Here is a 14016-nt window from a genome sequence, read left to right as displayed (position 1 = left end):
TAAAGTCTCAAACAAATTTATCTGTAAGGAAACTAAGTAAACATCTATGAAACTTCTGTGGACTGCATACAGGCATTGTCAAACATAGTAGCATACTTTGCCAGCAGGTTAAGCCATCACTCCATCTCACTCAACTGTAACACAGCCAGGCCTGAAAATGACTTTGGCTGAACGCTGAAACCTTTCCTAAGTCAAAGAAAGGCTGCTGACTTAAGTCAACTGATTATTTGCCAAGTGTCTGTATTTAGGACTGTCCCTGCAAGTGTTCAAAAGTTCATCATTTATCACTGCTTCAGAAAAAGTCAAATATATTCCAAGCAGAGGAATTCTGTTTCTCATCAAAGGGAAGTTTTCCTCTTTCCACCCATCTCACTGACTCCAGAAGAGCACACAAGGTTCAACAAGCAGAATATGCCTGCTTCTGTAGCACTCCAGATTCTAAGTCTCCACATACTTCCAGGAGTTATATGAGCATGATAGCAGCTGAAGAAACAATGCAGAGTTTTCTTCCTCCCTACCAACTCCTCTTTGATCTGGGTTTTGTAATCACTACTGTACAAGTGCAAGGAAGTATTTATTGAGAATAATCATTTTTATGCTGTGTAGCCTAATGAGATTAACCATTAGGGAAAAGGTCACTACAGCACGATGGTGTCTCACAGGCAAAGGCTGTTTTAGCAGCTAACTTGGTTGGCTAGTATCAGGGATTGCATGCAGCACCACTTCCACACACAAGACTAAATCAAAAACCAAAACTGTGCCAATTACAAACAGACAAACACAATTACTGCTATCAAAATACAGCAAGATCAAAATTTTCTAAGTAGTACAAAACAGATACACTGCAAAATCAAGCTGTGCTCTAGACAGAATTTGTTTTTAAGGAAGCCTAAGATTAATTACAGCTAGAAGGAAATGTACAGAAGCAGGTTATGACTGTGCAAGATGGAACTGGGCCAGTGCATTAGGTCTATTAGGCTATTACACATTATTCAGTTACTGTCAAATGATCAAGTAAACAAGAAAGGAGAACTCTGACGTCCTCCAGACGTCATCACTTTCTGAATTCTTCTAATCTTCTTGCTGTCCTTCCATGATCTATTTGGATCTTGTTAGAACAAGTGTTATCATACCTGCAGTTAAGGACTTGTCTAATGTTTTTAGGAACAGACTCCCTTCTTTGAAGAAAAAGCATATAACAGGAATGTTACAAAGTATTTTAAATCCTAAACCTGATCTCCCTCAGGACTCCAGGCTGACAAACAGAATTCCATCCTGTCCTGACTGCTCCAGTCCTGCCCTTCCCAAAGCAAAATCCCACACCTACTCCACACCTTCCCAACACAATCACAATCATACAGTCCAACAGAGTATGGTTAAAGCTGAGGTTTTACTATGCCTCTCTCTCAGAGGAACATAAGTCACAGATATATGCTCATGAGGGACTCATGAAACGATCCTACCTATAAACCCAGTCTGTAATCCTGATATCACATTCAGTTTAGACACACACTCCTAACCTACTGCAAAGTCCTGCAGGCCTGTTTAGCTCATTAACCCTTCTGCCCACCCTCAGATCTAATACTCTGGCTATCATCCCTGATGGTTTAATCACATAAATATTATTTGGTTTCAGCAGAAGTAACCTAGCAGCTTCCACAACCTTGCTGTGGAAAGCCTTCCCCTCCTAGCCTATGGCTTTGACTCTGCCCATACAGACCTCCCTCTTCCCACCCTCCTTGTTTCAACACATTCAAGAAATGCCTCAGCAACATCTTGAAACCTTTTCAAATCCTTCTCTGCTTCGTCTATCGTTTCCTATTCAATAATGAAACATTAAGTTTTATCTTCTGAAAACCTATAGCAGAGGAATGCAAAGAGTAGCCAGATTCCATTTTTCTCTGATGTGTCCTCTATGCTTAAAGACATAAGGTTTCCAAACCTCAGCAAGTTTCTGGCTTTTTCTAACTCCTACTCAAAACTGCCCTTTGCTAAAATGCTAACGAATAGGTTGGAAAGCATAAAGCCAACTATTACCACCATACCACTACACTGGATTTATCTGCTTCCTCCAGTATGCCCAACAGACTCTTAAGATAGGAACTGAAACAATTTTTTAATCAGTATTTCCATGTAATCTAGCACAACAGAATCATATAAATACCCTACTACACTGCACTGAAATTTATTGGAATTTATTTGTGCGTAGAACAAAGTATAAAGTATGTCAGCTACATATGAAATGATTCAATATTCCAAAAGTTAAGCAGGATAGAATTTGACCTAATCACGATCAATATGTGTGCTTCCCTTATCACTGCACCAGAGACTGATGAAAAGCAAGGTATGTAGGTTATTGTTTTAATGCTATTTCTATCATCCCAAACCATGAAAATCTATGGGTGAAAAGCATTTTTAATTCTCAATTTCTGCCACACGTTTGTAGTCTGTCTGGCTTTAGTGGAACTGTAAAAGGCTATTAAATTACCCAGTAATACTTTTCCTTACAATTACATGTTGCTTTTTAAAGTAGTTTTACATATATTCATCCAATTCAGGTTTTATTTTGGTATACTTATATAAAGAAACCTTCTCTCCTTCCTCTGGGAAACTGTTTTCCTTGCTAATAGACCTTATTTCCTGGAAATATTCCCTTTATTAAGCTACTGCAGACTGTTTTGCAATTACATATTTATATCTACGTACCTGAATGAATGATTCTTTTCTTTGTATTGCTTCTAGCAGCCTTACAGATGCAGACTGCTCTCATGTCTCAGTGCAACTTAATCACGTTTCATGTTTAGTTCATTCTTTTTTCTTTGTATGTCAATTCTTTAACTAATTTTCTTACGATTCCTTGAATTCTTTTCTCAGTTAAGAAATATTTTTGATTATGTAGTACCCATAAAAGAAGGAATTATTCCACCTGAAGCTCTATCACAATGACAAAAAACAGCCCTCCAGTACTACTGTAACTGCTCAGAACCATGCATTGTTTAAAAATTTACCTCAGAAATACATTGGTGCAATATTTGTACTTTTTTTCCTTATTACTAATAAGCACTGACTCAGTAGTTACTGCTGCATGATTTCTTCTGATGGATTTAAGTAATAAAAGGTTAATCAGCCGTAATACTCCAATTCTGCAACCTTTTTAGGTGTATATACAACTTCTACATCTGAGTTTTCCAACCAGAGTCAATATCATTACTCATACTCTTTAATTCTTACACAGTGTAAGTGCCTTGCTAAGTGGAGTCAAGTCCCTTGTGTGCTGCTGGATGAATGCAAAGAAGATACATGAGAGGGTAAGACTTGATTCCTCGTCTAAATGTTTGAAAGCTTTTTTACTCCTCAGCTCGGAGATGTTCAGCAGTTTCTGGGAAAATAACTTCTGCTTCACTTCTGCAGTGTCTCTCACTTCCTGTAAAGCCAAAACTATTCCAACTAAATCAAATATTATTTTCAAAGTAACCACTGCATATCATTGATAAAAACCCTCCAGAAAGGAAAATAAGAGGCAGTATGAATAAGCATGTAAGTGACTCAGCTTGTTTTTAAACTGCGGTCACATAAATCTACTCAAGTCATGCCATCATCACTGACTGTTCTTTGAACTTCTGTGCCTCGGAAACAAGTACAACATTCATTTTTCAGATCTATGAAAGCAGTGCCTTAAAAGCCTTTTTTACTATTCTCAGGGGCATCTCCTTGGTCAAGGGTCTGGCCCTCAGTTTGGAAAATATCCACTCACACAGTCCAGTATTTCTTTGGGCACCCCTGTCTGGGGTCATAATACCACATTTGTCCACTGTGCTACCCTGGTGAACATTGGTCTAGCATTCTTCTTTTCTTGTATTAGCAAGGGATTAAAATAACTTCAATTTTTAGAGGGTTTGGGGTTCTTTTCCCAAATACTGTTAACTGCTGAAGATACATAGCATTTAGAAAGATTCCCCAGATAATTTGCTATTCTCTGCAGGAGGAGGACCATCTTTCAATTACTTGTTTGAAGCACTTTGCTGTAGTATGTGGTTATCTCAGAATTATCAGCACATTAAGCCTTTCTGGGGATCATTCTGTTCTCTGACTTCCCTGAAGCCAGCATACAAAGCATTAGGTTCTCCATTAGGCACAGCCCTAAAGCCAGGGAAAAAGCACTCTCTGGCAGTCCTTGTTTCAGCATCTCTCACATGCAATTCTGCATTTTTTATTTTTTTTTAATTCTTACAGCTTCTTTCTTGACAGATTCCCTTGATTTAGCTTCTCACAGTCATTCCACTTCACTCTAACAGTCTAAAGCACATAAGACTATTTGAAAAATACCTAACTTAAGTTAGGTATTCCTTAAGCTTCTTCAGTACACAGTATTCCACATCAGAGAACTAATGACAAAGTACTTTCAGATGTTCAGTTCTCTATTTGATTGACTTTAACATCTTGATAACCACTCTGATAATTCTGAAATTATACCACTAAAACCTTAAACTTTTGATTTGCCATCTCAAATAAATTACACGAAATTTTGTACTGACTGATCAGTCACTCTTCTCCAGCTGAATGGCTTGCTGACTAAAAGAGTCTAATTGGAAGAAATTAATAACATAATATAGTGGGAGAAAAGTGTTTGTGAAGTATGACATTTTTGTACAAAATTGTTTAAAGTTAAATTCTTAAATAACTCAATAAGCATACAGAGAAAGACAAGCAAGTATTGTACTTGGATCTTCCAAAATATTACTGAGCAATTTCTTATAGGCCAATAAAGAAATAAAATCACAAAGAAAAAAGGGATCCTTCATGATCCTTTCATAACATATTACAGAATTAAAAGTTAAGGAAAAATGGGCAGGAAAAAATGGTCATTTTTTCAATGAAGAAAAAATAACCATGAAGGGGTCTCCAAAAGAATATGTGCTGAGACATGCTATTTTTCATATCAAAAAATAATAAATAATATCACTTCCAGTAGGACAGTAGGCAAATAATGAGGTGAAAAAAGCTGCAGACAAGAGTCGATTATTTAGGAGAGTCTATATAAACATATATAGATAGATATAGATTTATATATATAAAAATCTATAGCTGGTTACAAGAACAGCAGAAAGAACTCCTTAGATTGAGGAACTAGAGAATAAAACAGTAAATGGAAATGAGGGCCAAGAAGTGCAGACTAGGGAAAATGTAAGAAAACAACCCATCTTCATTTTTAACTGTATTAAGTTGCTGTACACTGTCAGATGAGCTTTAAAAAAAGTATTATTAAGCAGAAAAAACATCATGCATTCACTTTACATGATACTCTGAAAGTATCAGAAAAATGCCTTCTGACAGTAAAACAGAGTAAGTAGGATAACAAGAACCCTTAAGAAAATGGAAAAAACTGAGAGGTCATTGTACTACTGTCAGTTTTGTATGCTGTCATAGGCAGTTCTAGGCTCCCCAGCTTTCAAAGGGTTAAATAAAATGTTCAGAGAAAGGGCACAGGGATGAGCAGATTGACAGAATTATGCTCATGTATGAAGAGGCAACAGAAAACTTTAGCTTGGAAAAGTCTGAAAGGAGACAAGAAGGATATAGTAATACTTAACTAAAGAGAGAAAGTGAAATAAAAATAATCACTCAGGTAGAAGCATCATAGAACACATATCAAAATTGTCAGGCAGTTTAAAGCAAACAAAGAGGGATACTGTCACTGTTGAACAAAACACATGATAAAACTGTAAAATTCACTGTCTCAGGGATTTTGTTGAAGCCAAAGGATAAAAAACCCCAAGCACATGACGTAGCCAAATGTATGGAAGATAGTTCTAGCTGTGACTAACATGTTAGCTCAGCTATACATTTGGATCTAAGCTTTCAGCACCTGATCACCCTGTGTATTTTACTGTTTATAATCCCCAACTAGACAAGCTAGAATGGTTTAGAAGGATCTTTGATCTCATCTAGTCTCACCTATTCTTACTTTACTACTATACTTAAAAAAAATTTGAGAAAAACCTACAGAAATGAGCCATAAATGTGAAAAAAAATCTCGGTATGTCATTACAAAAATGTCATTTCTTATATCATGTATTGCCTTCTAAAATTTTGCCTCCTTGGTTTTACATAGATTACACATAACTACTTCAAAGATTGATACTGAAAATTACTGAGGGCATTTTACAGTTGACAAGCTACGAAAGCAAAATCCATTGTTCTTTAGGAAGGAATAGTCTAGTTGAGCCTGTATTATTAATAGATAATACACAGAATTCTCCTCTCCAACAATCAATACACACAAGGTATTGAAGGTACACAACACAAAATCTTAGGAAAAAAACAACAAGTGTGTCCTTTGTGCAGCACAGTCCGAGGCTATAATTCGCTCCGTGCTGATAAATAGCCTTGATTAATGTTGAGGCTGGATCCAGACCCAAATGAATGACAAAGCACTTCCTGTAATAGGTTCCCCTGCATGGTCTGGAGCCACTGCTCCTTCTGGAGAAAATTTTCCTTGACTCATGCTGAGTAACAATCGTGTAGTCAGCACTGTAATGTGTTTAACCTAACAGGAATACCTGTGGTGTGAAATACCAGCAGTGTGACACTGGCATCACCAGGTACAGCTGCAGGCCTTTTAGCATCTTCCACATCCCAGGCTGCAGCAGCACAACACACAGCAGCTCCTTCCTCCTTAGTCATTCACCCATTCCCCTGCACAGCTTCACCTTGCATCACTGTCAAAACAAAGACTGCTCACTGTTTGGCCTCAGCTCAGCCTGTGGCTACCAGCTGAAAACAAATCCCAAAAAAAGGCCTGTCCAAGCCGAAACAAAAACACATTAACAGCTTTTCGTGTTGCAGGATGCAAATCTTGAATTTCTCTGGGTTACCCTTTTCAGGTCACTGCAGTACAGAGTAAACTGGCAAATTGAAGACAACCTGTAAGATTTACGGGTCTGTTCTGAACTGAAGACACCAGTGTTCATCTCCAGCCATGCTCAGCTTACATGCCCATACACAGAAACATCAGTCAGAAAGACATTGTCCTCCTACAATACCACTCCTCTAGAGGAGGCCTCCTGCAAAACATATCTTTTTCTCCCATGATACAGAAGGTATAAATATAAAGGGCTGTGCTGTTGTGGTGAGCTCAGTTCCTGTGCTCCCTGCTTAATCTACATGAAAGAAATAATATCATCTATTCTCCATTCTCCATGGGCCTCTTCAGATTCTGCTTTTCTAGACAGCTCCTTTCTGATCATCAAAAGCTAATCAGAAAGATTAGTGCAATATTCGCTTTTATAGGTAAACAAATTGCTTTTACTGCTTGCCATTTACTAATGGGAAGCATTATCGTTGCATAATTAATGTCTATCAAGTGCGACTATTTATGCTGTACTCCAGCAGAAAGTTTGTCAAAACTGCCATCTCCATCTCAAATTTTGCAATATGTGAAATGCTAATGTGAAAAATATATTAAGTATTTGTAACTACACTGTGCAGTATTTTTTAAGAGGGCTTCCAAAGTTACAACTGCTTATACGAAAACATAGGGGAAATATTTTAAAAGCCGCTAAAAATACATTGAAAAACAACTTAGTTGGCATGTGACCACAATGATACACTTCATGCTTATTTACCCTTAATATCTGCCAACACAGTTAAACATTAAGGAAGCCACCAAGGCATTCATTTCAAGGGTTTAATTTCTTCTAAAAAATTACTTGATTCTCTGATTTCCAACAATGCCACAACGGGATAGTATAACAAATCATCTTTAACAAATTCTTTTAGATACAGAAACACATCTGTCAGAGAAAGAGCATCTTGGGTTTATGATTGCTCCCTCTACAGTGATTCATAAGAGATGTCTGAAACTCGGAAGGCTCTACAACTACCAAATACCCCAAAACACAGGATAAAACAAGCAGCCGTGGGATAAACCCAGCCCTGTCGCTATAACTAAACACATTTCTTAGAGCTGAGATAGCTAGTGAGCATGCAGGCTACGCGTGAAAAGTAAGAAGTCAGTAAAACCGAGTTTTGCAGAGAAAATCAAAATGGAAAATGAGTTGGCCTAAGAACACCGGAGTCTTAAAAGCATCCTACTTTTGCAGTGCACACAGGGGGAAAAGAGCACACACTGTCTGGGGTAGATTAGCAGTCACTGTAAACAAAATAAGTACTCTGCAGTTTCAGCACAGCCCTACCACGAAGCCTGTTGAGAACAGGGTCTATAACCCTCTGCGATTCCAAACACAGTATTAAAGACCTATGGCAACTGAGACACAACTGTGATGCTGAACCTTGGTAATCTTTGCACACTGCTCAGTTATTTAATCCCTTGCTTACCCAAACTTATCCCTTACTGCTAGAGCCATTTAGACCGCAAAAGTAATACTTCTTCAGCGACTTCGCATATTATTCCCCTCCTTTCAACGATGCAACTTGATGCATCGTGAAGTCGCAGGGAAGGCGCAAACGACCCGCAAACGGCATGCCGACACCCCCAGAGCCGGCCCGACGGGGCTCGGGGCTCCTCAAGCACAGCATTATTCAGCAGTAACCGGAGGGCAGCGAAGATCGCGCACCCCCCGAGCACTCGGCAGTCCCAGCCCTGCGCAGGTACCAGCCCATCCTCAGCCCGCCCGGCAGAGCGCAGGGAAGTTCCGGAGAGCCGGGGCTGGGGGGCGACCCCGACGGCCGCAGGCACCGCCGAGTCGGGCAAAGTCCCGCTGCCCCCGCCGTGACTCACCAGCCGGGACTGGGCGCGCTGCAGGAACTCCTCCATGGCTCCGCCGGGCAGACCCTGGCCGGGCCGGCGCTGCGCTCCCGCTCGGTGCCCGGCCGGCCCGCGCCCGCCGTGCTGCGGAGCGCCCGCCCCGCCCCGCCCTGCTGACGTCAGCCCGTGCCGCAGGGGCGCGCGGACCGCGGCGGGACGGGGCACGGGGATCGGGATCGGGATGCGCCATCGGGATGCGCCATCGTGGTGCGCGATGTATTCGTGGACGCCAGGCCCTGGGAAACGGCGGCGTGCCCTCTGACAAGAACTCCAACAACTGTTGGGTTGAGGGTTGCTCGGTTCCCCGTTTCACGTTTGCAGGGACTCAGCAGTGGAAGGCTCCAGGGCACTGGGGTCAGGCGCAGTGACCGCTTGGGGGTCCCCTTCCCCTGGTGGCAAAAGATCTGGAGGGAACCAAGCAGAGGGCTCAAATTACAAGAGGTTAGATTGGATGTTAAGAAAAAAGTCTAGGATGACAGCCCAGGGATGTTGTGGATGCTCAATCTCTGCAGGGGTTCAAGACCAGTTTGGATGGAGCTCTGAGCAATCTGGTTTAGTGGAAGGTTCCCTGTCCACTGCAGGAGAGTTGGAGCTATGTGTCCTTTAATGTTCCTTCCAACTCAAACCATCTATGATGTAATGACTCTGTGTTTCACAGACTCTGCCCTGTATCTCAAACGTAGGATCCTTTCTAAATATTGTGCACACAGTCACATTTTTTATATGCATTCAACTGAACAGCTCACAAAGGAGTATCCTAGGCTAGAGTCCACATTGTAGAGAAATAGAGAAATGTCAAAGAGCTGGAGTCCAGAACTATAGAAGTCAATGGGAGGCTCATGCAATAAGTGTAAAGTAGACCAGAAAATAAACTGTAGGGTTTGTAGCAATTCCAGTGCTCTCACACCACTAGTATTTACCAGTGTGGGTTTTTTCCCCACTCTAAATAACTAACCTGGATAGTGCAGTTTTATTATTCCAATTGAGTTTTGCCTCACTGAAGAGTCAGTGATGACTAATTGTCAATAAATTCAGAGCTATGAGATCTGGGATTTTTCTCTCTTGTGTATTTTTTTGCAGCTCATTTAAGGTATTACTGTAAGAGCTAAAAGCTCTTGCTTCCTTATTAACAAAGTTTTTCTTATAATTGTAATTTACTGTCATTTGATTTGTTAATTCTTCCATGATATCTTGCAGATCCTATTACTGTGTTTCCTGACATAATCAATCTGCTCTGCCTAGTCATATGTTCCAGTTGGAAATTGTTCTGGGGAACAGAAAAAATAAACCTTGATCTGTATCATAACCATCTAAAACTGGAAGGTAAATCTTCATTAAAATACTTGAGTAGACAAATTACATGAAACAAAGTACTCTAAATGACAGTGTTCTACAGCAAGAAGATAATTCTGTTTCGTTTACTGGAACATTTCTTCTTCTGAAATGCATTTGTGTGTTTGTACATTAATTTGTTTCAGAGCTCTCTCTGAATTTTGGTTTTCTGGTTATTCTGTAGAAAAGTAGGCCTCCTGAAAGATTACAGGTTTTGCGCAACATACTGTCATACTTGTAACTTGAAATTGAAGTATTACAACACAGAAATTGCTGTGTAACTTAGGATGCAGAGTTGAGGTCGACTAGGAATGTATTGCCAAGTAAGAAAACAATATGCCACACACACACACACACACACACACACACACACACCAAAAAAAAAAAAAAAAAAAAAAAAAAAAAAGAGTAAAGTATGTATTTCACTTCAGTAATGTCTGCAAAACAATACTATAAGGTCCATCTTGCCACATGAGCTCAACTGAAGTTTGGGAAATTGATGCTTTAAATGGTCATTTTTGATGCATAGGTATTAAAACAAAAAACCAAACAAACAAAAACACCAGAACAGCAAATAGTTCTTACTCCTCATAGCAAAAACCACACTAACACTCATACACTGTAAATAAAATGTGTTGACTAATTACTTCTTTGTACATCCACTGAATAGATCTGAGCATGTAAATATACCTCTACATTGCCATATTCAAGTAGCATCCTTCACTGATTCTAGAATAACCATGCAGATACTTTACAGTCCCCATGCTGGATTTCCAGAGACGGCCTCAGTACAGCTGCACTGAAAACAAAACAGAGTGCACCTGAACTCCCTGAAAACATTAGAACTAGATGGCTTTGGAGACTGCTTTTTAAGTAACATTTTTGCTTCCATAATTATTGTATGAGTTACATAATGAATAATTAATTATTCATATCCTATTGTGCAAAATCATGGACAGAGTACCAATCTTTGTATCTGTTTAATATTTAATAGAAATTTCTAAGCCTTATTCTCCTCTTTTCTACCTCACTTGTAGCCACTAATTTACTTCCACTTTACTGAAGCGAAAAGTAGAGTTGAATCAGGACTCAGATTATTTTTTTTTATCCTTCTTCCTAAAGTAGCTAAAATCAGTTCACAGTCATCCAGAGCCTCTTCCTAAGGTGTGTTCTTCATTTGACATGCGTGACTTACTTCCCTATGAAATCTTTGGGAATCATGTAAGTGTCCCAAAATGAGAATTTGCTCAATATCTCATTCATAGAATCAAATTATTGGAAAATAGACTTGCTGAGCAATACTGGGTTTTGACTTGTTCATAAGCACATTTGCAATACATCTTGTCACACTGAAGGGATTTAGGCTGTGACCTGCAAGTTCTGTTTTTTATGTCTGTTGTTTTGGAAATGTAAATACAAATAATGCCATATTTCACAGAGTATGGTTTGGAAGTGCATGCTTCTCTGTTCACATGGCAAAGTTCATTTTTTAATTTCAGCCATTATTTCAGGCATATGAAAATGTGTTATTGATGTGTCTTTTTATTAAGTCCTAAAAGCCCCAGTAACTCTAGTAATGATGAGCAACGTCTTGCACTTCATGTTCTTCTAAAACTCCTCCCATTTTCACTGTGGTCATCCAGGGAAAAGTAATTTGCTTGATGCAACCTATCCTAGTAAAACCTTATGTCCTCATACATACTGTGTGCTACCACATAATACCAACTTCTGTGATATTCCATGGTTTCTATAGTTCATATCAATTTTATTTATTTTCCAGGCGTACAGTTCAGATTGTTCTATTCCATATAATGGAAAAGTAAAACTCTGAACTGAACTCTGTAACTCTTCTTTATGGTTTAGCAAGAAAAGAGAAGGGCTGTCATGATGCAGATATCCGGCAGTCTAGCCTTTCTACCAAAATGGGTATTTTTTAATGATAAACACTTCAATAATGTATTAATAATAATGCTCATGTTAAATAAGACTGAGATTCCCATTGCAAGACTTTTTATACTACCACAATAAAAATAAATATTTCCTCCCCATGGGATGAGAATGTAACATAATCATCTTAATAATAGCACAAAAGTAGTTCTCAGCTCTCAGCTCTTGTAAGAGGATATTATTTTAAAATTTGAAAGGAAAAAAAATATTTCACAAATTACGGAAAGAATATTTCTCCAGACGCCCACGCAAAGAAACAAAAAAGAACAAAGCTGTGTGTAGCAGCAGTAGGCTGACATTCATTTGCATTTTTACTCAAGTCATTTTACTATCAGAGTGTCTGTGATTTCCATGTACACCTATGAAAGCTACTGCTTTTTCCTGAAAGTGTTTTACCAACAGGTCAAGTCCTTAGAATCACCTGTTATCCAGTCTTGGTATCAAATGTCTTTAATTCCTGTGGCTAGCATTTTCATGGTTTTTCATGTTTCAGTGAAACATGGAGTCTGGTGCCAGGATTGTTTAGTTTCAAAAGACCTCTAACATCATCAAGTCCACCCATTAATCCAGCACCAGTGTTCACCACTAAACTGTGTCCCTAAGTGCCACATTGACTAGTCCTTTCTCCAGATTAAACAACCTCAGCCCCCTCAGCCACTCACAGGGCTTGTGCTCCAGACTCTTCACCTTCTCTGGGTGCCCTCCAGCCCCTCAGTGTCTGTCCTCTATTGAGGGAGGACACAGAACTTGAGGTGAGACTCTGTATTTGAGGTGAGCCTCAGAGTACAGGGACTACCCTTTGCTCCCTTTGCTATTATGCTGGCCACAATGTTGCTGATATGGGCCAGGATGTCATTGCCATGTAGTATTAAGAAACTGTTTTCCAAGAGATTACTATTATTAATTCGATTATTAAATTCCTAGCCATAAATTTCAAGATGAAACTTTATAATATGCCCTATTTATTTTGTGGTATATTCAGTGTGGGAAAATGAAATTGCCACTGCATTTTTTGAGGGGCAAAGGAAGAGAAAGAAGCCATGCCTGAGTAGGAGATGACTTCTAAAGGTCTGATACATATATCTGTGAGGTTTTCAAAGACCAAATGCATTAACCATATTTTAGTTGTGAATAGCACATAATTCCTGTATTACAATAATTGTCTGTTCTGTTCCTCCTTGCAAAACTGAGTAAGATATCAGAGTGCATTTTTGAGCCAAGGCTAGCTACTAATTCAAAGCCAAAAAGCAATATTGAATGAATACCTAATGTACTTGGAGGTAAACAATGAATGATTGAATGGCTTTCTGGATGGGCAAGTATAGGCTGAAAGTGGACAGTAGAACTGCTGGTTTAGTCCACTCCCAAACTGCAACTGTATTAAATAATCATAAAATTTAGTGTGAGAAGCCAGAACCCAGATTAATTTCCCATCAGCACTAGGTCCATGGAAACCAAGTTCACAGGTTGTTCATCAACACAGCTGTGTTCTAAGACAGGTTATGACAGAAGTTAACCTTCTGTGCTACTGCCTCTTTCTTACCATGTGTGCTGATAATTTAGGCAAATTGCGTGTGCCATGTGAACACATCCCCAACTATACAAATGATCCATCTACTAAATGACAGAGTATGTTATGCCATTTGCACTGCCTCTGCACAGGCTCCTTGAAGATAGTCCCAGGTGAAATAAGTAGTTCTGATAGATAACACAGTTTAAGCTATTACCAAATCTCCTGTCCACTTACCCCTCACTTGGAAATAATTGAAGGAAATTTATTCCTATTATATTGCCATACACTAGTAGTATTTATACTAGGCAGAAAGTATGTTTCCAAGGGATGGCAGTTGCTGTCAAAGTATGGGGTAAGGACTTAAGATACTTGACTTAAATGATTAACACCATTTGCTTCCCACGTACATGGGTCAAAGTCCTCAAAGAAGTCAAAGAAGTTGGGTCATGGGTCAAAA

General features: G+C 39.3%; 1 protein-coding gene across 5 annotated transcripts in view; it reads right to left on the bottom strand.

Annotated features, from left to right (window-relative positions):
- PRUNE2 (prune homolog 2 with BCH domain) overlaps positions 1 to 8859 on the bottom strand; it is a 125995-nt gene extending 117136 nt beyond the window's left edge. For all 5 annotated transcript variants that reach the window (XM_079331175.1, XM_079331171.1, XM_079331173.1 and 2 more), the window contains exon 1: positions 8741 to 8859. In XM_079331175.1, the coding sequence (XP_079187301.1) occupies positions 8741 to 8776 (36 nt within the window). In that variant the 5' untranslated portion in view covers positions 8777 to 8859. The remainder of the gene's footprint in view (positions 1 to 8740) is intronic.
- Between the last annotated feature and the right edge of the window lie 5157 nt (positions 8860 to 14016).

This window comes from Erithacus rubecula (assembly GCF_903797595.1).
Source record: "Erithacus rubecula genome assembly, contig: SUPER_Z_unloc_2, whole genome shotgun sequence".
NCBI lineage: Eukaryota > Metazoa > Chordata > Aves > Passeriformes > Muscicapidae > Erithacus > Erithacus rubecula.
The sequence above is the reverse complement of the archived record's forward strand: the minus strand, read 5'-3'. Positions and strand labels throughout refer to the sequence as shown.